The sequence below is a fragment of the Notolepis coatsorum genome (assembly GCF_963971535.1).
Source record: "Notolepis coatsorum genome assembly, chromosome: 16".
In the NCBI taxonomy this organism is placed as follows: Eukaryota; Metazoa; Chordata; class Actinopteri; order Aulopiformes; family Paralepididae; genus Notolepis; species Notolepis coatsorum.
The window spans coordinates 70143031-70165911 of NC_140180.1; the positions used below are offsets into that span (position 1 = coordinate 70143031).

Sequence of the window (22881 nt, forward strand, 5' to 3'; positions counted from 1 at the left end):
TTTTACCTCCTATAATAGTGGGGGTCGCGGCTCTCTGACCCCGTTATTTTTGGGTCGCGGCCTGAAAAGTTTGGGAACCCCTGCTCTAGACCATCTCTCTTTCACTTTTTTTCATCCATGATTCATGCAGTAGCGTTGCTGCTGCATCCTCTCACCAGGCTCCAATCCAATGGGGCAAGTGTTTTAGCCTTAAAAAAACATGATATACGTCCTTTTCCAAAACAGGAAAAGCTCACAGTGTGTGTCTTCATATTATGTTCTACTGAGGAAATGGTTGCAGAACCTGTGAAAGTGAACCCGTCCTTTAAGTTTCTTTTTTAAATTTCAACACTGCACCTTTAACTCATTCAGCGCCAGTCACGAGTAAAGTCGAGTTTACTCGCCAACCGTTCAGCGCCAATCACGAGTAAAGTCGGGTTTTAATCGTTATTTCTTTTATTAGCTATATCCATTCATTTTTCATCCATCCAGCCTGATGTTATCATTGGGAATGGGTCTGAGCCCGCAAAAGGGCAAATACCGCCGCCTACAATGTGGGACGGACTTCCACGAGCAGTATTTGGAATGGCGATCAGATAATTGGATTATTTCTTTTGCATTACATCAGAGACCAGGTAAGGACTCTATATATAAAATCTTGCGTTGATCTGATATTTCTTTCTACTGCGATCGAAGATATCTGTGTGTGTGGCTGTTTACCGTTAAGTTCAGGAGGTGGCGGGGGGAGCGCCGCGCTACGAGGGCCATTTCATCTATGCACGAGGAAGGATAATAATGATAATCTAGCGTTGATTTTAGGAAGATTCGATAATCAGGCGAAAAATGACAACGTGTTTTAGTGTATTCCACTAAAGGGCTATTATCGCGTCTTTTCCTGGGATTACTAAGAATCACCAAAACTATACTCATTTTCAAAACGGTATAAAATGGAAGTGTACAGATGAAAAAACAATCTGTTTTGTGCATGTTGACTGGAAGCAACTCACTGACAATCGACGGGTGTATTAGACCCATAGCTATAATATAAGATATATTTTAAGCACTCGCAAATCTTGCAGTCTCCCCATTGATTAAAGCGATGGCGTTCTAGCACCCCCTGGCTCATTAAGCGATGGCGCTGAATGAGTTAATATGATATCTTTGATAAGAGTAAGGCACTGTCCAAATTCAACCACTTCAAGCAATAAGCTTGAAAAACCTTCTCTAAAAGTATTACATTATCCAATGGTTGTTACATTATCCGGTGAGTAAAACGTTTAGGATGTGTAACGTGATAACTTAACCAGACAATGTAATAACATAACAATATCATGGTATGTAAAGATTTGAAAAATAAAAGGATCACATTTTGCAACAAATTTTGCACAGACAAACTTGTAGAGAGAGGGAGAGACCAGTGAACTGTTGTTTCTTAGAGTATAAAAATAGTTTTGCCAGTTAATGTGGCACATATAATACACACCAGAATGCAGGAAATGAAGTCTTTGTAACACTAAATGTCCTGGTGGGGGGCCCCCAGACCCCCTGCTTAAAAAGTGGCCTGACTGGGGCTATATTTTGCACTATATTTCCTGGCCTGAATGATTTCCCCAGTCCGGCCCTGGTTAAAAGCCTCCTATGCTTATTAGTGTGTGTGCGTTTGAACGTGTGCATGTTTCAACCATACATTTCCATTTATAAAAAAATTAAATAAAAATTATTTATTTGTATTTTTTTTTACCTCCTATAATAGTGGGGGTCGCGGCTCTCTGACCCCGTTATTTTTGGGTCGCGGCCTGAAAAGTTTGGGAACCCCTGCTCTAGACCATCTCTCTTTCACTTTTTTTCATCCATGATTCATGCAGTAGCGTTGCTGCTGCATCCTCTCACCAGGCTCCAATCCAATGGGGCAAGTGTTTTAGCCTTAAAAAAAAACATGATATACGTCCTTTTCCAAAACAGGAAAAGCTCACAGTGTGTGTCTTCATATTATGTTCTACTGAGGAAATGGTTGCAGAACCTGTGAAAGTGAACCCGTCCTTTAAGTTTCTTTTTTAAATTTCAACACTGCACCTTTAACTCATTCAGCGCCAGTCACGAGTAAAGTCGGGTTTACTCGCCAACCATTCAGCGCCAATCACGAGTAAAGTCGGGTTTTAATCGTTATTTCTTTTATTAGCTATATCCATTCATTTTTCATCCATCCAGCCTGATGTTATCATTGGGAATGGGTCTGAGCTCGCAAAAGGGCAAATACCGCCGCCTACAATGTGGGACGGACTTCCACGAGCAGTATTTGGAATGGCGATCAGATAATTGGATTATTTCTTTTGCATTACATCAGAGACCAGGTAAGGACTCTATATATAAAATCTTGCGTTGATCTGATATTTCTTTCTACTGCGATCGAAGATATGTGTGTGTGTGGCTGTTTACCGTTAAGTTCAGGAGGTGGCGGGGGGAGCGCCGCGCTACGAGGGCCATTTCATCTATGCACGAGGAAGGATAATAATGATAATCTAGCGTTGATTTTAGGAAGATTCGATAATCAGGCGAAAAATGACAACGTGTTTTAGTGTATTCCACTAAAGGGCTATTATCGCGTCTTTTCCTGGGATTACTAAGAATCACCAAAACTATACTCATTTTCAAAACGGTATAAAATGGAAGTGTACGGATGAAAAAACAATCTGTTTTGTGCATGTTGACTGGAAGCAACTCACTGACAATCGACGGGTGTATTAGACCCATAGCTATAATATAAGATATATTTTAAGCACTCGCAAATCTTGCAGTCTCCCCATTGATTAAAGCGATGGCGTTCTAGCACCCCCTGGCTCATTAAGCGATGGCGCTGAATGAGTTAATATGATATCTTTGATAAGAGTAAGGCACTGTCCAAATTCAACCACTTCAAGCAATAAGCTTGAAAAACCTTCTCTAAAAGTATTACATTATCCAATGGTTGTTACATTATCCGGTGAGTAAAACGTTTAGGATGTGTAACGTGATAACTTAACCAGACAATGTAATAACATAACAATATCATGGTATGTAAAGATTTGAAAAATAAAAGGATCACATTTTGCAACAAATTTTGCACAGACAAACTTGTAGAGAGAGGGAGAGACCAGTGAACTGTTGTTTCTTAGAGTATAAAAATTGTTTTGCCAGTTAATGTGGCACATATAATACACACACACGCACTATTATTCTGGTTTTAGAGGAATAACATTATATTAATTTCTTAAATGCTTCAGCTCCATGAACAAACTGCAACTTTACATTATTGAATAATTGTGTTTGAAGGTTTTTTGAAAGATTGAACAAATTCTCTCTTTGAAACAAACAACCTTTATTGTCTCTCTCCAGACCACATCAGTGTGACTTTTATACATGTCTGTTAACTCTTTATTTGACAGTAATGTTTTAATAATAATTGTTGCTTTGGCAACATTGTAACGAATGCAGTCAATAAAGTGTTTAACAAGTAATATGTGTGCATGCATCCGGAAAGTTATTACATTATCCAGTTTTATTACATTTTAAAGTCCTTCTAAAGGAAAAAGTTACTACATTTTGAAAAGTTATTACAATTCCCAGTGTTATTACATTTCCAAGCCATAGCTTCCAAAATATTGACTCAATCTCCACACATTATTTTGATGGATCCCAGACTAATGGGCCTGTTTACAAGTTCACACTGTCAACCTCCAAGTGAACATACTGCTATGCAATATCATACTACAGTGCCATCTCATTATCCCATTATCACCATGCAGTCCAGTATCAGTGTCATTATCCAATTATCACCATCCAGTCCAATATCAGTCTCAGTATCTCATTATCACCATGCAGTTCCTACGGTACGGTACACACTGAAACGGTTCGGTACGGATACGTACCTTTACACCCCTATATCCCATTATTATTATTCAGTCCAATATCAGTCTCATTATGTGACATATGTAAACAGATATTGTGATATATATTGATATAGAAAAAAGGTCCCTCTGAATATTGTGATATTTAATTTCCAGCCTCATGCAGTAATATCTTTACACTTATCATGTTTTAGAGGTTCATCTGCAATGTGTTCTTTATTAATCTTTATTATTCATCTGCAATGTGTTCTTCTTAGGGATGTCCGATATTATCGGCCGATATCGGCATTAAAATGTGATATCGGTTGATATCGGTATCTGTTTTGCAAAAAAAATATTTTATAGAAATGATGTCCGATATTATTGGCCTACCGATATTATCGGCCGATATCGGCATTAAAATGTGATATCGGTTGATATCGGTATCGGAAATTAAGAGTTGGACTATATCGGTATCGGTAAAAAAGCCAATATCGAGCATCCCTAGTTCTTCTTTATTAATCTTTATTATTAATCTGCAATGGGTTCTTTATTCATCTTTATTATTAATCTGCAATGGGTTCTTTATTCATCTTTATTATTATATCTGCAATGTGTTCTTTATTAATCTTTATTATTAATCTGCAATGTGTTCTTCTTTATTAATCTTTATTATTAATATGCAATGTGTTCTTTATTGATCTTTATTATTAATCTGCAATGTGTTCTTTATTCATCTTTATTATTCATCTGCAATGTGTTGTTCTTTATTCATTTTTATTATTATATCTGCAATGTGTTCTTTATTTCATCTTTATTATTCATCTGCAATGTGTTCTTTATTCATCTTTATTATTCATCTGCAATGTGTTTGTTATTAATCTTTATTCATCTGTAATGTGTTCTTCCTTATAAATCTTTATTAATCTGCAATGTGTTCTTCTTTTAGGAACGTGACCGATTGGTGACCAACGTAAAGAACCGCAGGAAACCTCTGAAACTATCCAAAGTAAGTGTGTGTGTGTGTGTGTGTGTGTGTGCGCATGTGTTTGAATTTGTTGTTATCATATTTTATTATTTATGTGTGCTTGTTTTGTGTCATCTCCTGTGTGTGTGTGTGTGTTTGTATTTCACACAGTCCCACACAGTGTTCACTAAGCAACCACCCTTTCTTCAGTAGGCTGTTGCGCTTAATTGGACTTAGATGTGTGTGTATGTACTGTACATGACATGTGTGTGTGTGTCTAATTGGCCTCAGGAGATGATAATGACAGCATCCTTCACAGCTGAGACCACATGTTTACCAAGCGTCTATCGGTGTACACACACGCTCCACCATTATTCAGTCGTGTCTTTAGTATTAGCAGTTAGGGTTTGGTACCGAACTCTGTACTTTTAAGGGTACCGACCGAACTACGTCGGTACTACAGAGTATTGATTCACGCTAGATCAATATGTGCCACATTTCGGTACCGTGAGAGCTGATAGATTAAACTCAAACCCAATTTCAATGACACGCAATTGTCATAGACACAGACCAGTGTGTACCTTCAATGATGCACAATTGTCATTTCATAATAGACATAGACCAGCGCAGACCTTCAATGACGCGCAATTGTCATTTCATAATAGACAGATAGCGCGCACCTTCAATTTGAGAAGCTATGACATCTAGCTATTCAGCCCTGTGTTCAACAGCCTGTGACAACAACTGCCGTGAGTCACGCTGTTTCTATGTGCAGTGAAAACTCCACGAGCAATGGGTCCAATGTGTCTAACATACTTTGCATCTTCGCCATTCCTGTATGCCCGTGGTAAAACCTTAACTAACGTTAGCTGCTAACATTAACTAAGCTAAGCTAAACTACAGTAACCCTGGAAACACTCACAGGCACAGCAGATAAATCAGTTTTCGCTGTGTTCTAATAGTGAGGAGAGAGAGGGTCTCTCTCTCTCTCTCTCTCTCTCTCTCTCTCTCTCTCTCTCTCTCTCTCTCCATTCAATGCTTTTAAATAGCCAAACGTTACACTATAATTTAAGACTAACTGGATAAAAATATGACCTGACTAAAAAACAAGACCTGGCAAAAAGTCTTGTTGAATTGTTGGAAGTTAAAATCGCAATTGATAGTGTATACAATTTTATTAATTGCCCTGTGTGTGTGTATACAATTTTATTAATTGCCCTGTGTGTGTGTGTGTGTGTGTGTGTGTGTGTGTGTGTGTGTGTGTGTGTGTGTGTGTGTGTGTGTGTGTGTGTGTGTGTGTGTGTGTGTGTGTGTGTGTGTGTGTGTGTGTGTGTGTGTGTGTGTGTGTGTGTGTGTGTGTGTGTGTGTGTGTGTGTGTGTGTGTGAGATTATATGATGGGCTGGGTCATCGTCCTGGGAGTTTGCAGTGTTAGGGACGTTGCTAGGAGGAGGCAGAGGCAATTGATGTGCTAGAAACGCTCTTTTCCATATTTCCAAACATTATTCCTGACTGGTGTGGCATACAGAGACCGGTGTACAGATGCTTGGCACTGGGACTCCTAACACACAGATACTGGTCTGTTTTGTTGGGGGAACTGGGAGAGTGGGATATCATCTTGAGATTCTTTGTTTTTTTTCTCTTGGAAGGAGTAGAGTGGATGTCGCTGAACTCTCCGTCATGTATGGAGTGAGAGCATAACGGATGTCATCTCAGAACTCTGTTTGAAAGACTGGTGCTACTGCATAGATCACCGGGTTGTGGATCCAAGCGTGATACTGTAGATTTGTTTATATAGGTGTTTCTATAGTAGATCCAGTATGACGGAGTACATCCTCCTCATCCTCTACTTCTCCTCCTTCATCTGCTTGTGTGCGCTGGTCTGTCTCTACTTCTCCGGTTGCCAGGAGATGACTTATAAACATGATGGTGAGATCTCTTTGCTATGTGCTTGGAAAGAAATGTGTACATACAGGGTTTTTCTATGATCACGGACAACCTTGGAAACATTGTGGAACATGCATTCTCTCTTTGTTTTAATCCTGATTAAATTAGGACCAATATATCACGGTATTCTTCTTAGTTCTGACAGTATAGCTTTACAGTATAAATCTTTTTGTCATTATCTTGTAATGCAATTGAACCCTTGCACTAAATAGCCATGTAAGTCTGTAAAAAAATGTAATGTAATTAAGAAAAAATTTACAGCCCATGTATTTTCATTTGTGAAGTTAATCGATTCTAGATCACACTAAATTTGATTGTGAATGTGATATATCACAATAAACTACTCAGCCTCAACTGTCTTTAACTATGAGTGATCACCACACTTTAACTTATCATCAAATCATAAAGTTTGAAAATGTCATTCCTCTGAAAACTTAGAACAGACTTATATGGTTCTTCATCTGAGGTACTTAATTGTCATAGTTCTATTTCATTAAAAAAGTATGATTTTCTGTAACTTTTTAAAAATTTTAATACCATGGCAATGATTTTATTTTTGGTGAATGTAAAAATACCACATGTTTTATGTATTTCATGTTTCCCGATATTTACTATATATAGTGGACAATAGTATAGTAGAAATTCATACATTTGCATGAGTAAATTAGCACTTTTTAATCTTGTAATTAGGTTTTGTTTCTTTTCTAGAGATAATTAGAAAAAAATTTGAAGCAATATTTCCTTCAATTTGAATATTCATGACCGACGCATCGTAAGTCATAACATGCGCAACATGTCATCTAACTTGTGCGCAATGAATGAATCACGTTCAAAATAACTTCTCTTAAACCACTGTTCGTGATTCTGCCTAAAGCCAGGACTCAACAGTGCGTGTTTCACTCGCATTGACGTCAACTCCAGCTGCAAGTCTCTGTCTCTGTCTCTGTCTCTCTCTCTCGCTCTCTCTCTCTTGCTCTCTCTCGCTCACGCTCTCTCTTTCTCAATAAAGTAAATGAGCACTCCGTTCTCCGCTTGATATAATCAGGGTTGCATTGGTTGCACAGTGTTTTAATGACGTCACGTGCATGCGCGTGCTCCCGGGCGTGTGCACATAAATGTTCCCTCGCGTACGCACAGACTAAAGACAATGCCAAATTGCCTCTACAAATGGAATGTAACACATTTCATTCACAAATTTTGTGTGAATGTATCTGAGAACGTATTTCAACACACCTGACGACCTGCGCTATTGTTATGCAAATTAGCCAGGTGGGTAATTAGCGAGTTGGCGCATCAGTCAAGTGTAGCGCATTCCTGTGTGCACGCGCATGCACATCCGTGCATGTGCGTGCATGTGCTTCTGCTCACAGAGCCGGATATACCCCTGGATATAATTAATCAAAATGTCCAATCTAACGAATTTTTGTTTGCTTATAATAGCTTGCTGCTAAAGAAAAGTACAGGAACAAACAATCCATGATTTTATTCATATTCATAATAACACAAACTGCTTATAAATGGTTATCTCTGCAGACAGGATGATGGCAGTCTACTCCGCTGCTCTATTTATAATCGATCCGTTTATTAATGCTTCACGAGTTGCAAACAAAGTGGGCTTTCAGAATATTTAGATTTTATCATCAAATTCAGATGATGATAAATAAAATGCTTGTAGATTCATGATGACACGCGGACCAGCGCAACTTAACCGGACAGTTTCTCTCAGGCTTTCGAGACCTATTCCTGAAGCGCTGTGGCTATCCTATCAATGCTGCAAATCGGGATCAGACATTACAGCATTCTGTCAGGCTTTGCCCCCCTCCATCTGTAGTGGCGTCTGTACCACCAAGAACCTGACACAGTTCCTCTTCATATTGTAAATGTCAGAAAATGGAAAGAGAAAGATCGCCACATACTAGATTGAAACTGGCCTTCAACATTGTATTGGTTTATCTGACATGGTAACGCATGTCTTTTTTCCATTTCTTTGGAAAAAACCTTGGAATATTTGAAGTGTAGACATTGGGCTTCATAGGACGTTGACGCCATAAAATGAAAATACTAGACATTTGTGTTGTGCTGGATTGTTTTGTATAGAATTATTATTGGGTAATTAGACTGAAAATAATGGTAACATGGCATATTTTACATCTCTCTCTCTCTCTCTCTCTCTCTCTCTCTCTCTCTCTCTGCAGAGGCATGTTGTGGAGACATATTTTGGATTTGACGAGGAATCTGTAGACTCAGAAACCTCCTCTTTGACCTCCTACAACACTGACCTGACGGACCGCACCCCCGCCACGCCTGAAGAGGACCTAGAAGACGTGAGAACGGCCTCTTTGTCACGAACAAAGCTTGTAGAGTATACAGTCATCGGAAACTATAGCTTGTAGAGTATAATCATCGGAAACTATAGCTTGTAGACTAGAGTATAGTCATCAGAAACTATAACTTGTAGAGTATAGTCATCAGAAACTATAGCTTGTGGTAGCTAAGATTGAGTGTGTCCCCACAAGGCATAACAATTATGCCGATGACACTCGGGTCTATCTTCCCATGAAACCAAACAACAAATCCAATCTTGACAGTCTCCGATCCTGTCTAGATGACATAAAATGCTGGATGGCACACAATTTCTTACAGCTTAACCAGTCAAAATGCGAAATCCTTCTTTTCGGCCCCCCAAACCAAACCAGTGTCATCGCCCGCAGCCTGGGTAACCTGTCTGCCCTAGTCTAGCCCTTTATGAAAAACCTGGGCGTGCTCTTTGACCCCGAGTTTAGTTTCAATAGGCAGGTGAACTCTGTGGTGAAGGGGTGTTTCTTCCATAGCTAGGATCAAGGCCATTCTCTCCCCCTCAGACCTTGAAAGAGTCATTCACGCCTTCATATCCTCACGATTAGACTATTGCAACTCCCTGTACCTGGGGCTTAATAAGTCAACCATAGCCCGCCTACAACTACCCCAAAACACTGCTGCTAGACTGCTCACAGGTACTCAGAAGAGAGCTCACATCACCCCTGTTCTTGCCTCCCTTCACTGGCTCCCGGTGCGCTACAGGATAGATTTCAAGGTTCTCCTATTAGTCTATAAAGCCCTAAATGGTTTACCTAGCAGACCTCCTCACCCCCTATACCAACGTCGGGGCCATCAGATCGGCTGATAAGGGTCTCCTAACTACCCGTAGGTCCAATTTCAAGTCTAAGGGGGGGCGTGCTTTTGCTGTCGCAGCCCCTGACCTCTGGAACTGCATCCCCATGTCCATCAAATCTGCCCCCTCCATCGAGTCTTTTAAATCTAAACTCAAAACTCATCTATACTCCCTAGCCTTCCCTGACTCACTCTGACTCTTGCCTTGCTTGTTTTGACGTGCTGTTCTGTTTCTTTGTCTGTCCGTTGGTTGTTTATATTTTCTGTTTATTTTATACTTTAGGAGCACTTTATTTTTTTAGCTACTGTATGCGACTTACTGTGAAGCACTTTGGTTGACAAGTGTCATGTCTAAATGTGCTATACAAATACATTTGATTGATTGATTGATTGATTGACACTGGGGGAAGTGAGGTAATTTTGTGAGGACCTCCCTTTAGGGTTAGAATTAGAGTTATGTGAAGGTTAGTCACTAGGGGGAGTGAATGTAGTAAATATAACGTCTCTAGTCCTCACAAGGGTAGTGACGCAAGAGTGTGTGTGTGTGTGTGTGTTTGACCCCACCTATCTTTTACCTCAGAGTGTGACCCGTGAGGAGGCGGAGCTACGTTTCCGCCAGCTGACCAGGGAGTACCAGGCTCTCCAGCGGGCCTACGCACTCCTGCAGGAGCAGGCGGGAGGCTCGCTAGACGCTGAGAGGGAGGCCAGGGTCAGTCACCGTCTAGCCTCTATCCTAAACTCTATTTCCTCATCTGTCATCTTGTCACCTCTCCTATTCTGACTCCTTACATTACATTTTTTTAAACTAATATTCTTACTGTCTTTTACTATTATCTACTATGCTACTATGTCTATACTATTATCTACTATGCTACTATGTCTATACTAATATCTACTATGCTACTATACCTATACCTACTATACTAATATGTCTATACTACTATGCACTGCTTGTTGAACAATACCACTTACCCTTAGCCGTGAGAGATGCACCCCTCCTACAATTTGTAAGTTACTTTGTTTGGATAAAAGCGTCAGCTAAATGACTAAATGTAAAATGTAACCCTGCCCCACATCCTATATGGTACTTGTGTTAAGAGAGTTTGATGTGCATTACACTAACCTATACCCTTGTACTGTTCCCCATACTCACAGCACTAGTACAGTGAACAGTGTCTTATCATTGCACTGATCGACCAAGTGACTCAACTTCAACTTCAAATTTATTTTCCTTTCGGAACTTCATTTGTGCAGTGGTTGAAAGACAAACATACAGTCACAATACATAGACACTCACCACTATATATATAAAAAAAAAAAAGTTAAAACTACAATAAAAATACCACTATATAAAAAAACACCAACTACATTAAAACTACAGTACTTAAAGCATGATATATTAAAAACCATGTGGAGCAGTTCTGTATGTATATAAATAATAAATAATAGTAGTACAGTACATAGTATGTGTCCATCAGGTGGAGGGGGGGGGGCAGTCCGGCCTCCACCAGACCTAGGTGTTCAGCAATCTGATGGAGGTTGGCACGAAGCTACCTAAGCCCCTTTTGTTCAGTGATGAAGCTCTGTATCGACGGCCTGAGGGCATTAGTTTGTAATGGGTGTGAAGGGTGTGTGTGTTATCTACAACTATTTGGGATGCCTTTTTAACTGTCCGTTTCTTGTGGATGCTGCTGAGTGGCTCCTGGTCCTTCCCAATTATCTTGCCGCTGATCTTAACGACCCTGTCAAGAGGTTTCCGGTTGATGGCACGCATCACTCCAAACCATGTTGTGATGTTAAAGGACATTATCGATTCCACAAAGGAGTTGTAGAAAGCCTGCAGGATTGATGGTCGCACCTGAAGCTTCCTCATCTTCCTGAGGAAGAACGGTCGCTGTTGGCACTTAGAGTGGATGTTATCTGTGTTGGTCTTGAAGGTGAGCTTATGGTCGATGGTGGTGCCAAGATATTTATACTCCTCAACGCGCTCTATTTTCTGGCCATTTATCTCCAGAGCTGGGGGAGTTGTGGGGTCACGCCTGAAGTCCACCAGCAGTTCCTTTGTTTTGCTGGGGTTTAGGTCCAGGAAATTGTTCTTACACCACTGTGCGAACCTGTTCATTTCTCCAATGATGCGGTCATTGGAGTTGGTGGTGTCAACGATGACTGTGTCATCAGAGTATTTGATGAAGAGCATCTCAGGGTCTGAGCTGCTACAGTCGTCGGTGTACAGAGTGAACAGGACTGGTGAGATGACAGTTCCCTGGGGTGCCCCGGTGGATACCGTTCTGTTGGAGCTGTAGTTGCCGTTGAATCTAACAGTCTGGTGTCTATTTGTGAGGAAGGAGAGAATGAGCAGTATGAGGTGGGGGTTGACATTCATCCGGAGGAGTTTCTGTCCCATCAGATGAGGTTGCACAGTGTTGAATGCACTTGAGAAGTCCACGAATACCATCCTGACAAAGGACTCCACTTGCAATGGACCCTTTGAAGGCCGTACCCTGAGTTTTGAAGCTGGCGCAAGTCGCTAGAAGCGTGTACATGATCTGTGCGCGTGTCCTACATGTGTCCTACTAAACATTCCTCTCAGGCCGTCCGCAAGTGACCACATTTTGCCACGCATAGCCCACGGCGGCCATCACGCTCTCTCTGTGTGTGTCTGTCACAGAAGTACATCACCAAGGTGCACCGAGAAGCGAACAGAGAGAAAGTGAGAGAGAAAGAGAGAAAGGACATGTGTACATACAGCCAAAGTTGGCTGAGCGCTACTGAAAAAGGCAAGACAAACAAACAACAAACAGCTTGGCAACGACCGGTCACTTGACTGGTGCCGCAGTGACAATGCTAATGAGCTAACATCATGCTAGCAAGCATTTCTGTTAATGACGTTGACTTTGGTTGACAAGCGGTGAATGATCTGATGTATGTTTCGTAACTAGCTAGCTCTCCACACATCACATTGGACCTCATTCACCAACATTGTCTTAAGTTTTCTCTTACAACAACCTGCTTGGAAGTTCGTAAGAGAAAGCCTACGACAGTTACCCCCGGATTCAACGTGTGGAGAGGTCGTCTTAACTTGCCAAATGATCGCAGCTGCGAACGCATGAATGAACGTACGTCACTCATTCATAAACTGGGAGCGCGTTCTCGTACACCTGAATTTGCATACAGACACGGCCCTCCAGCTCATTATAAGGTGAGGGCCGTGTGCAAAACAAGGGTCAGCATTGCATGTGCTGATCTCCGTATTCAACAGGTAGCGTGGAAGCGATTTGCGACGGATCAAAATTAGATTAGATTCAAATGTATTGTCATCATACAGCACACTATAGCTATAGTGGAATATACTATTAATATTCCATATTTATACCGTCTTGTTGCGTTCTCCTGGCCACCTGCTTCAGCGCACACACACACTAGTCTACGTGCATAATGACTTGCTTTATTAGGAGATTGCAGATAGTGATACTGTATGCGCTGCCCTATAGTAGTAATACTGTAGTTCTACAGTACAGTACAGTACACATCTTAGCATGACATCTTAAAGGCCGCCACAGAGTCGGGCGTACTGTGAGCGGACCGGACTCCGCGTTGCGCACTGGTGTCACACAAAAGGCTGCTTGGCGTGTTGGTTGACATCGACCTGCATTCAATATAGTGATTCTGTAGTAGTAGCCTACATAGTGAATTAACAGGGAGTTATCATCCATCCCACTGACAAGTCATTGTCTCCATGCCAACGATGACGACCCAAGTCTCTGATTGGTCCGGTGTTCCCTCCCCCACAGACACGAGAGCAGCTGCAGGCGGAGCTGAGCAGCTGCCAGGCCAAGATCGCTGACCTGGAGAAGGCATTGGTCGAAAGGGGGCAGGTAACAGAGAAAAGGGGCGGGGCCAAGAGGTGGTCCATGGCCCGGCACTCATTGGTCCTGCTCCTTTTCTGTCTGCCCAGTCTGCTCCTGGTCTGTTGGTTCTATGCTGACTGGTTCTGCCGCAGAATCGTTTGACATCGTCATTCCCCGCCCCATGTGATGTCACAGTTCTGCCACTGCATGCTCCTTGTCTCTGTCTCTCTCTCTCTCTCTCTCTCTCTCTCTCTCTCTCTCTCTCTCTCTCTCTCTCTCTCTCTCTCTCTCTCTCTCTCTCTCTCTCTCTCTCTCTCTCTCTCTCTCTCTCTCTCTCTCTCTCTCTCTCTCTCTCTCTCTCTCTCTCTCTCTCTCTGATCGATACTTGCGAAAGAATCCCTCAACGCTATAATACTCCAGGTTTGAAAGTTGAACATTTTGTAATTTTATTTCTGCAAAACTGAGATCAGTTATTTTTTGGATTGGGAACAACAAGCTAAATTGAGTGATCAACGTGTCATCAACTTTTTGTTTACTTTTAGTTCCTTATTTACTTTTCCCAGAGTAGCAGAGACCAGGAGACACTGCTGTGCAGAGCACTTTAAATGAGGACATACAGTATAACTGAAGATTACAAGGAGACACTGCTGTGTAGAGCACTTTAAATGAGGACATACAGTATAACTGAAGATTCCAAGGAGACACTGCTGTGTAGAGCACTTTAAATGAGGACATACAGTATAACTGAAGATTCCAAGGAGGCACTGCTGTGTAGAGCACTTTAAATGAGGACATACCTGTACAGTATAACTGAAGATCACAAGGAGACACTGCTGTGTAGAGCACTTTAAATGAGGACATACCTGTACAGTATAACTGAAGATCACAAGGAGACAACGAGCAGACGATCAGAAGGAGTTCTCACACAGCTCTCTCCAAAGTTCTCTGTAGTTTTATTTTCTTGTCACTGCATGTTTCCTGCATGTTTCCTGCCGTGGCTCCTTGCACCACTTGTCTGCTATAGAGTTCTGTTCTGCACTGCGCTTAATTCACGTTGGAATGCCTTCTGTTCTTCTGATATCATTTTGTTTTGGGACACTTCATGACTGTGAATGCAGCCCCTTTTTCTCTTCTGTACTCCCAGTAGTGGCCCGTCTACGGTACCTTGTCTTTCCTTGGACCAATAAAGTTGTGTGTGTTACAGCCATTCTGTCCCCGTTTGCTTGTGTCTGTTTACGTGTGAACTATAAGGAAGATAGGCTTCTTTTATCAGGGTTCCCACGGAGTCTTAAATATTATTTTGATAGGTCTTAAAAAAAATTGGATTAAGTGACTTCTATGTTGCGATAACTTATCTGTATCACGTTAAATGTGTTTTTGGGGAACACAAAGTAAGCAGCCCCTCCCCCAACAATTTGTATGGAATTAGTTCTTTGATAGTAATTTTCTTTCATACTTTTTCACAGTATGGCCGTGAAATAGGTATTATATTCTATTCAAACCTGCAGGAACCCTGCTTATGGTTTTGGGTGGGTGGGTCTTGGATCTGGTTATGAGTTGAGTTTATTTCCATCATCTTGGGGTTTGGGTGCTTGTTCATACTGTACACTATGGTAAAAACATACTGTTATATGTGTTGTTGTTCCTTCCTTCCCTGTTACTTGATGTGTTACCAGATCTGTGTTTGTCATTCATGGTGTATTTGTGTGATTCTGATGACAGGACTCTAAGTGGGTGGAGGAGAAGCAGTATATGCTCAGGACCAATCAGGATCTACATGAGAAGGTAGGATGACCTGTGACCTCTGACACAATCAATACATATAGCACTGTTGTGTGGCGGAAAATCCTCAAATACTGTTTTTGTTTTTACCGTTATGTTTTTACTGTTATGTTTTTTACTGTTATGTTTTTACGGTTATGTTTTTACTTGTATTGAAGGTTTACCTGGGCGTTTTTGATGCCAAGCACCTGTGACACTCACTCACTTGATAAACACATTCATTCACTCACTCACTGATGCACTCACTCACAACACTGATTCACTCACTCACTCGATAAACACATTCATTCACTCACTCACTCATGCACTCACTCACGACACTGATTCACTCACTCACTTGATAAACACATTCATTCATTCACTCACTCACTTTATAAACACACTCACTCACTCACTAATTGTTAGCTGCTGCTATTGTTTGCACATAAATGTACGGTTTATTCATTCACATATTGTTGACGTTTGATTTGTTTATTCATACATATTCTCTAAGTTTGATTTGTTTATTCACACATATCAATGTAACAATTATGTTTGTAAAGCTATTATGCACATGATGTAACAATAATTACAATCACAAATGTGTTGAATGCATTGAGAATCATTTGATAATCAAATTGCATCACTAATTCATAGTTTTCCATTATTCCAGCAGGGCTGTCCTAGCCACTAGGCAGATCAGGCGATGGGCTTAGGTTGTATATATATACAAAAGTTTGATTTGTAGACGGAATATAACGTCTTTTGGATACTGAAAATCAGACTTTAAGTATTTTACACAAGTATTTACTATTTACGAATGGTACCGATGTAAACAAATCTTTTTACAGCCGCAAAATACAGCAAATATTTATCTGTGGTAGTGTAAATCCTTTTATGAACATCTCCAGTCCTATTTTCTATATACTGTATTATAATACTGTATAGTACTACCCATTTGTTTACATCTTGATTGCATATTGGGACTTAAGAGTGTTTCAATTCAAACCCATTCAAAACTCGTAGCAAGTAAAACATACATCTTACGTTTATCTTCATTCCTGTTACCATGTTGGAGATACTAGGTTTTCACACGACACCAAGCGATGTGTTATAACTCAAATAACATACTGTAACAGTGTAACACATTCAGAATGGTGTTGTCTAGATCTAGATCACCTGGAAGGACGTTTTGGAATTTATAAAAAAAGAAATCGTGAAATTACGAGTTATTGTTTTACAAATAAGTGACGGCCCCTATCAAAACGTCTTTCTGGACCTTGGGATCTAGAGAGTGGCCATTCACAATATAGTTTATACCATGATATGTAAAGCACTCACTAAATTGCCTAACTTTGTTGAAATGTTTCTATTATGCATGTTTGCAGATGGAAACTCCTAACTGCATGCTAAATACGGTTCCAGTGTTGATTCAGATTTAATTGTCACATCATTCATACACCGTTACACAGGGCAGAGCAGTTTCCATACCTGGTGGTGATGCATTCAGTTAGGATGCTCTCCATTGTGCCTCTGTAGAACACCCATAGGATCTGGGGCTCCAGAATTGTTTTTGTACATAGATCACTGTTAGCAGTTAGTACTTCCTGTATGACCGCATGGCCAGCTGGGCAATAGCGACCATGATAGTTTCTCAGATTTAGTTGCGTCACACAGGCGACTGTGAGGAAGTACGGAGAAGCTCCTCCCTCCAGTGGAAGAATGTGAAAAACGTTCTGAGGGCTGGGCGATTAATCGATGTTATCGATTCATTCGAATGAATGATTTAGGACGATTTTGAAAAATGAAAAATCGATTTTCAATTATATATATAATAATTATATATATATATAATTGAAAATCGATTTTTCATTTTTCAAAATCGTCCTAAATCATTCATTCGAATGAATCGATAACATCGATTAATCGCCCAGCCCTCAGAACGTTTTTCATATATATATATATATATATATATATATATATATATATATATATATATATATATATATATATATATATATAAAAGGTGCCTCTTGATCATCAAACAAGAATGAATTTCCCTATTGGGATTGATAAAGCGCAAATCTAACTTTCACCAAACATAATTTTTTGTAAAATAAAAGTTGACTGTTATTTGTGACAAGTTCTTCACAAATAACAATCTGTATAGTCAAAGTCATGCCTCCAAGAGGAGTTAACTGTAGAAAAAACAGGTTTCTGAGTGGAGGGACCTTTAATAAAAATGGGTAGCTCCACCACTCAAAAAGAAAAGGATGGAGAAATGTATTTTTAATCGATGAGCTCTTGATACAAGGACTAACTGTATACAACACATGAATATCAGGGTTTACTTATATTTCGGGGCTGTGAAAGGTTTGTTATTTTACGTTGGTAATGTCTCTAACTGGAATGGGTCTTTAAAACCCTGTTGGTTGTTTGTATTTTGGAATGATCTTGGAATGATTCATCAGTGAAATGTTCAGTTCCCAAAATGATATCTCGCATGTGAGAACTCAAAGGGTGTGTGTGTGTGTGTGTGTGTGTGCACGTGTGTGTGTGCATGTGTGTGTGTGTGTGTGTGTGTGTGTGTGTGTGTGTGTGTGTGTGTGTGTGTGTATATATATAGATGTGTGCACTGCAGCAGACTGAGTCGCGGCTGCAGGCAGAAGTGCAGGACTCCAGGGACCAGAACGAGCTGCTGGAGTTCAGAGTGTTGGAACTGGAAGTAAGAGAGTGCACCGCCATCAAACTGTCACCAGGGGGCGACACCAACAACCTCCCCTCCAGACGAAAGACCTACATACAGTGACCAGACAGATAGACAAACACCCACATGTCACACACACACATGGGGTGGGAACCATTTCACAATTTGATTATGATTATTTATAGTATTCTCATGACGCACCTCAAATCAGATCTCTGCACCAGAGGAGTACAGCCATTTTGACATTTTGCCCTTTGGTTGAAATAAAAACTTAAAATGATGATTGAAGTTTCGAGGGGCCTTTTGATTGGCTGACTGACCTCCCTACAACCAATACAATTGGTTATAAAACTAAGAGGAAGATAATTAAATAATTCCACTACTAATTCAACCGTCAGTTTAGGAGCCAACCCTAAGCCCAACCCTAATTAGTGCTGCAATTTGATTATCAAATGATTCTCAATGCATTCAACACATTGTGATTGTAATTATTGTTACACCACCTCATGTGCATAATAGCTTTACAAACATGATGTTTACATTGATACACGGTGATTAAAAAAGTGAGTCGACTGACTTAACTTGAGTTGAGCTTAAAGTCAAGTCAAAGAGGTAATGATTGGGTTTGAGGACAATGAAAATAAATCACACAACCTGGAATCTGTTGTATGAACAAACCAAAGACGAATCTGGTTCTGGAGGAGGCACACAAGGCAACTGAACTCAAACACTGCTTGTATTTTCCACTCTAGAAAGAGTATAAGAGGAGGAACGTCATTCTTGGATTGTCCTGCTCCTACATGCTTAAAACTGTTTAGATGAATCATTATCCTTGTAACAAAGCTGTTTGTAAAGAAATTGAACAAGGGGCTCTGTCTTTCTTTTTTTATTTAAACTTGACGACTTTTTAGCCACATTTTTAAATGGTCAATGTAGCAGCTTCCTTGTTGCCTAGAAACAAGGTGATTGTCTGTGAGCCTGGAGCTCTGCCATGAAGGACTTGGGCACGATGTGGCGCACAGAGCGGACACACGCCACACCATGAATGTAGATATCCTTAATAAATGGTTTTACATGGAAACAATACTCTATCAATATCTAATCTATATCAGGACTATCTCTAACATTCAAAAGCTGATCGACTATTGAATTTTGTACATCAGCGTAGAATCGCAAAAGGTAGAATCGTGTGAATCTCCCACCCCTAACCTAACACATTCATTTTTGTATGTACTGTACTTGTGTTTTCTGCATGTGTCTTCACAACCTTCCCACTGAACTGGAATGTGTATTTTTTAAGATGTATAAGAATGTGGAGAGATGAAATAAATATAATTTTTAATGGAATAAAAATATATTTAAGTTTACCATCCAACCCCTCCATCTTTGTTCATTTTGTCTCTCATCCTTGCATGTGATTGTTTTATACGCTTTCGTATATGTTTTTCTTAAAGTAATTCACTGCACGTGATTGTATTCATATCCATATGACATACTCAGCTACACTATATTGTAATATAGATGTTGTAAATTGTCTTAATTCACTCGTCTCATGAGGAATTGATATTGCTTTTTATTTTTATCACCCCTGTAGTTTTTAGATAGTACTGAAGTAATGTTTTGGTACATTACTTTGAAAAGCACTATATAAATGCAATGATCATTCATTTATTCATACATCCATAAAAGGTTCTCTAGATACATGTGTTGATAGTAGCATTATCTCCTGGTTTTGTTCAGAAACTCATCGCTTTCCATAGGTCCTTTCTGGTCTAATGCATCAATTCCTTTGTTAAAGGAACACTCAAACATGGGAAATGCGCTTACCGTCTTCTCAAGAGTTGGACAAGAAGATAGATACCAATTTCCTCTCTGTGCGTTCAGTAGAAAGCTATCCGGCTGCAAGCTACAGTAGTCTAGCTTAGCACAAATGAACAAAAGCGGATACGGACCACTAGCCTAGCTTAAAACTCTGGGAGAGGTGCTTTTTGGCCAACAGCTAGGCTAGTGGTCCTTATCTGCTTCCATTAATTTGTGCTAAACCAGGCTAGCTTACAGCCGGATAGCTTTTCACTGAACGCACATCTTTTTGTCTGACTCTGGAGAAAATGGTAAGCGCTCTTGCCATAATGTTGGCGTGTTCCTTTAAGAAGCTATCTTTTTATTAAACCAGGAGATTGATGTAAGCTATTTTATCACCATACCTCTATGGTCATTTAAAGGAATTTATCAATCAATTGGATAAATTGATAATCTCAACACAAATGCAGATACATTTGTATATCTGTAACTCGTGTACTGTATATATTTGTACATTGCTATTATCTGAGCATCTAGAGTTGACGTCATCCATCTGAAGTTTTCTCCGACTTTAGTTGTGGCATGTGTTTCCAACCCCCCCCCCCCCCCCACTGCTTTGGTTTGCATCTCCCATTTAAAACCATGTGTTTCCACCCGCCTCATTTTGACAGATCCTGTGTACCATGCAATCAGTACCATGTAAGTAGACGTCATCACTGCACCACTCCCCCTTGCTAGCAGCAGAACTTCAACCATGTCATTGCTGGTGGTTTGCTGCTTCAGTAGCGCACCAACACAGTTTGTCTCATTGAGGGGCTCACAGAGGCTTAAAGATGCTATACTTTGGTTCATTGAAAAGCGCTATACAAATAAAATGAATTATTATTATTATATTAAATGGGCACTTCACCAAAAAAATAAACATGCTGATTTATCTCATCTCATGTCACATCCAAAAATTCTAAGCAGTTTTGCACACATTCATTTAGTTGTGACAGTTATTGAGAGTAAATGAGTTTGAATATGACCACTGGTGATGTCGTCAGGGACATTGAATCCTTGTGTTGTGTTGATTGCAGCTCCATGAAATGATAAGGTAGCAGTCCCTGTAAGACAAGGTAACTGTTGAGCATTTTTTGATGTGAGATTATGTGCAAAATAAATCTGCATTGTTTTTTGGTGCCCATTGAGAATGTGCTTTGCTAATATTTTATTGCATTTTTTATGACGAAAGGGCAAAATGTTGCCACCATAGAAAATTAATGGGACTCTGACTTTATGAGGTCATAACATTTTTATGCCTTACATTTTGGTATAAGAGCTCACAAACATTGTATGGCCTCGTAAGATCGGAGCCTCATTCATTGTTTATGGAACAGCCCCAGATTTTACATCCCAGTGACATCACCAATTGGCAGGTTCTCTCTGATTTCTAGCTTTAGGAGAGATGGTGGTGCATGTTCACAAATACTGACTGAACTGCCCTGGGACACAGGAAGAACACACATGAATTCATAAAATGCCTGGCATTCCCTTTTAATATGCACTTTCGGTGTTAGTGTGCATTCCTGTGTACTTGTGTGTATGAGAAGTGAGTGGGATATTGAATGCCTGTGTCCTCCCTGCAGGAGAGAGAGCGCAGATCTCCAGCCCTCAACCTTCACATGTCTGCCTTCCCAGAGAACAGCAGCAGTTCCCTGCAGATCTACTGTCACCAGGAGGGAGTCAAGGTGACTAACGATATCAAATGATCAAACAAAAAAGAATGTTTGCAAAAACCAAAGCAGCGATCGACAATCCCACAGACAGACAAAATCAGTTACCACTTAAATATTAATTATACCACATGATTCATGAGTTCTCAAGGAACCTGTGGACAGACTCCCAGTGGTCATCTAGGCCCTTGTCAAAGTATTTTACAAGGCAGTCTGTTCGTTCAGTGTTCAGCAAGTCCGGGTGTTCCTCCAGCCAAGAGTCCCTAGAGAAGCAGGCTGGTTTACGTTCCTTCCCGTTTAAAATAATTAGTCTTTTGGTAGATAAGCAGCAACCCACTGTCCAGAGTCGGTTAACACAGACTTCCGCACTATTATCCGATTTAAGTTGCTGGAATGGTAAGATTTCATCACTAAAGATCTGTCCCACTGTTGTAATACCATGCCTCTGCCAAGTTCTATTACTTAAAGTATTACCTCCAGCTGAAAGGATTGGGTTTAAAATAGGACAAGATGGAAGAGAAAGCCCCTTTATGCTAAATCTCCTTTGTAGCTGCTTTACAATGGAACATGAAAACCTGATAATAATGTTATCCAATAGAGGTGGTGGTTTTGGACAGTTCCACAGTGATGCCAAGCATATGTTCTTATTTAGAGATACCATGGTGTTCTCCAGTAACTCCTAGCTGCCTTCCAGAGAGTCTGGTTTATAGGCCCAAGTCAATGGATACTTTGCATTGTATGAAAGATAATACTAAAATATGTCTGGGACTCCTAGACCCCCCCTGGATCTGGGTATAATACATTTCTTGTATGCGATTCTGGGGTTTGTCGTTATTCCAAAGGAATCCGATATAACGGATTTCACTGTAATATATCTGAACCAATTTTGAGGACATAGGAAAGATGAATGGAAGCAATACGTGAGCCTTGGTAGAAAATTCATCTTAAATATTTCTGCTCTATCCCATAGAGACAATGGTAAGGCACACACATTACATTACCATGCAAATAGTCTTTCTGGACTAGGGGTGTAAACAATAATCAATGCATCAGTATAAATGTGGGAATCCAGCTGTATCAATCTATCAAATTAATGTGAGGCAGAGAGGCTAACTAGTAACTGAAAGGTTGCTGGTTTGAGTCCCA

The 22881-nt window shown here is 40.3% G+C and overlaps 1 protein-coding gene across 1 annotated transcript in view; it reads left to right on the plus strand.

Moving 5' to 3' along the window:
- Positions 1 to 22881, plus strand: part of jakmip1 (janus kinase and microtubule interacting protein 1) — a gene marked incomplete at its 3' end in the record, with an annotated part of 116121 nt that overhangs the window by 77631 nt on the left and 15609 nt on the right. The window contains exons 9-15 of the mRNA XM_084332340.1: positions 4792 to 4851; positions 8950 to 9078; positions 10485 to 10613; positions 13696 to 13779; positions 15475 to 15537; positions 18140 to 18238; positions 21649 to 21750. Of these exons, the coding sequence (XP_084188466.1) occupies positions 4792 to 4851; positions 8950 to 9078; positions 10485 to 10613; positions 13696 to 13779; positions 15475 to 15537; positions 18140 to 18238; positions 21649 to 21750 (666 nt within the window). The remainder of the gene's footprint in view (positions 1 to 4791; positions 4852 to 8949; positions 9079 to 10484; positions 10614 to 13695; positions 13780 to 15474; positions 15538 to 18139; positions 18239 to 21648; positions 21751 to 22881) is intronic.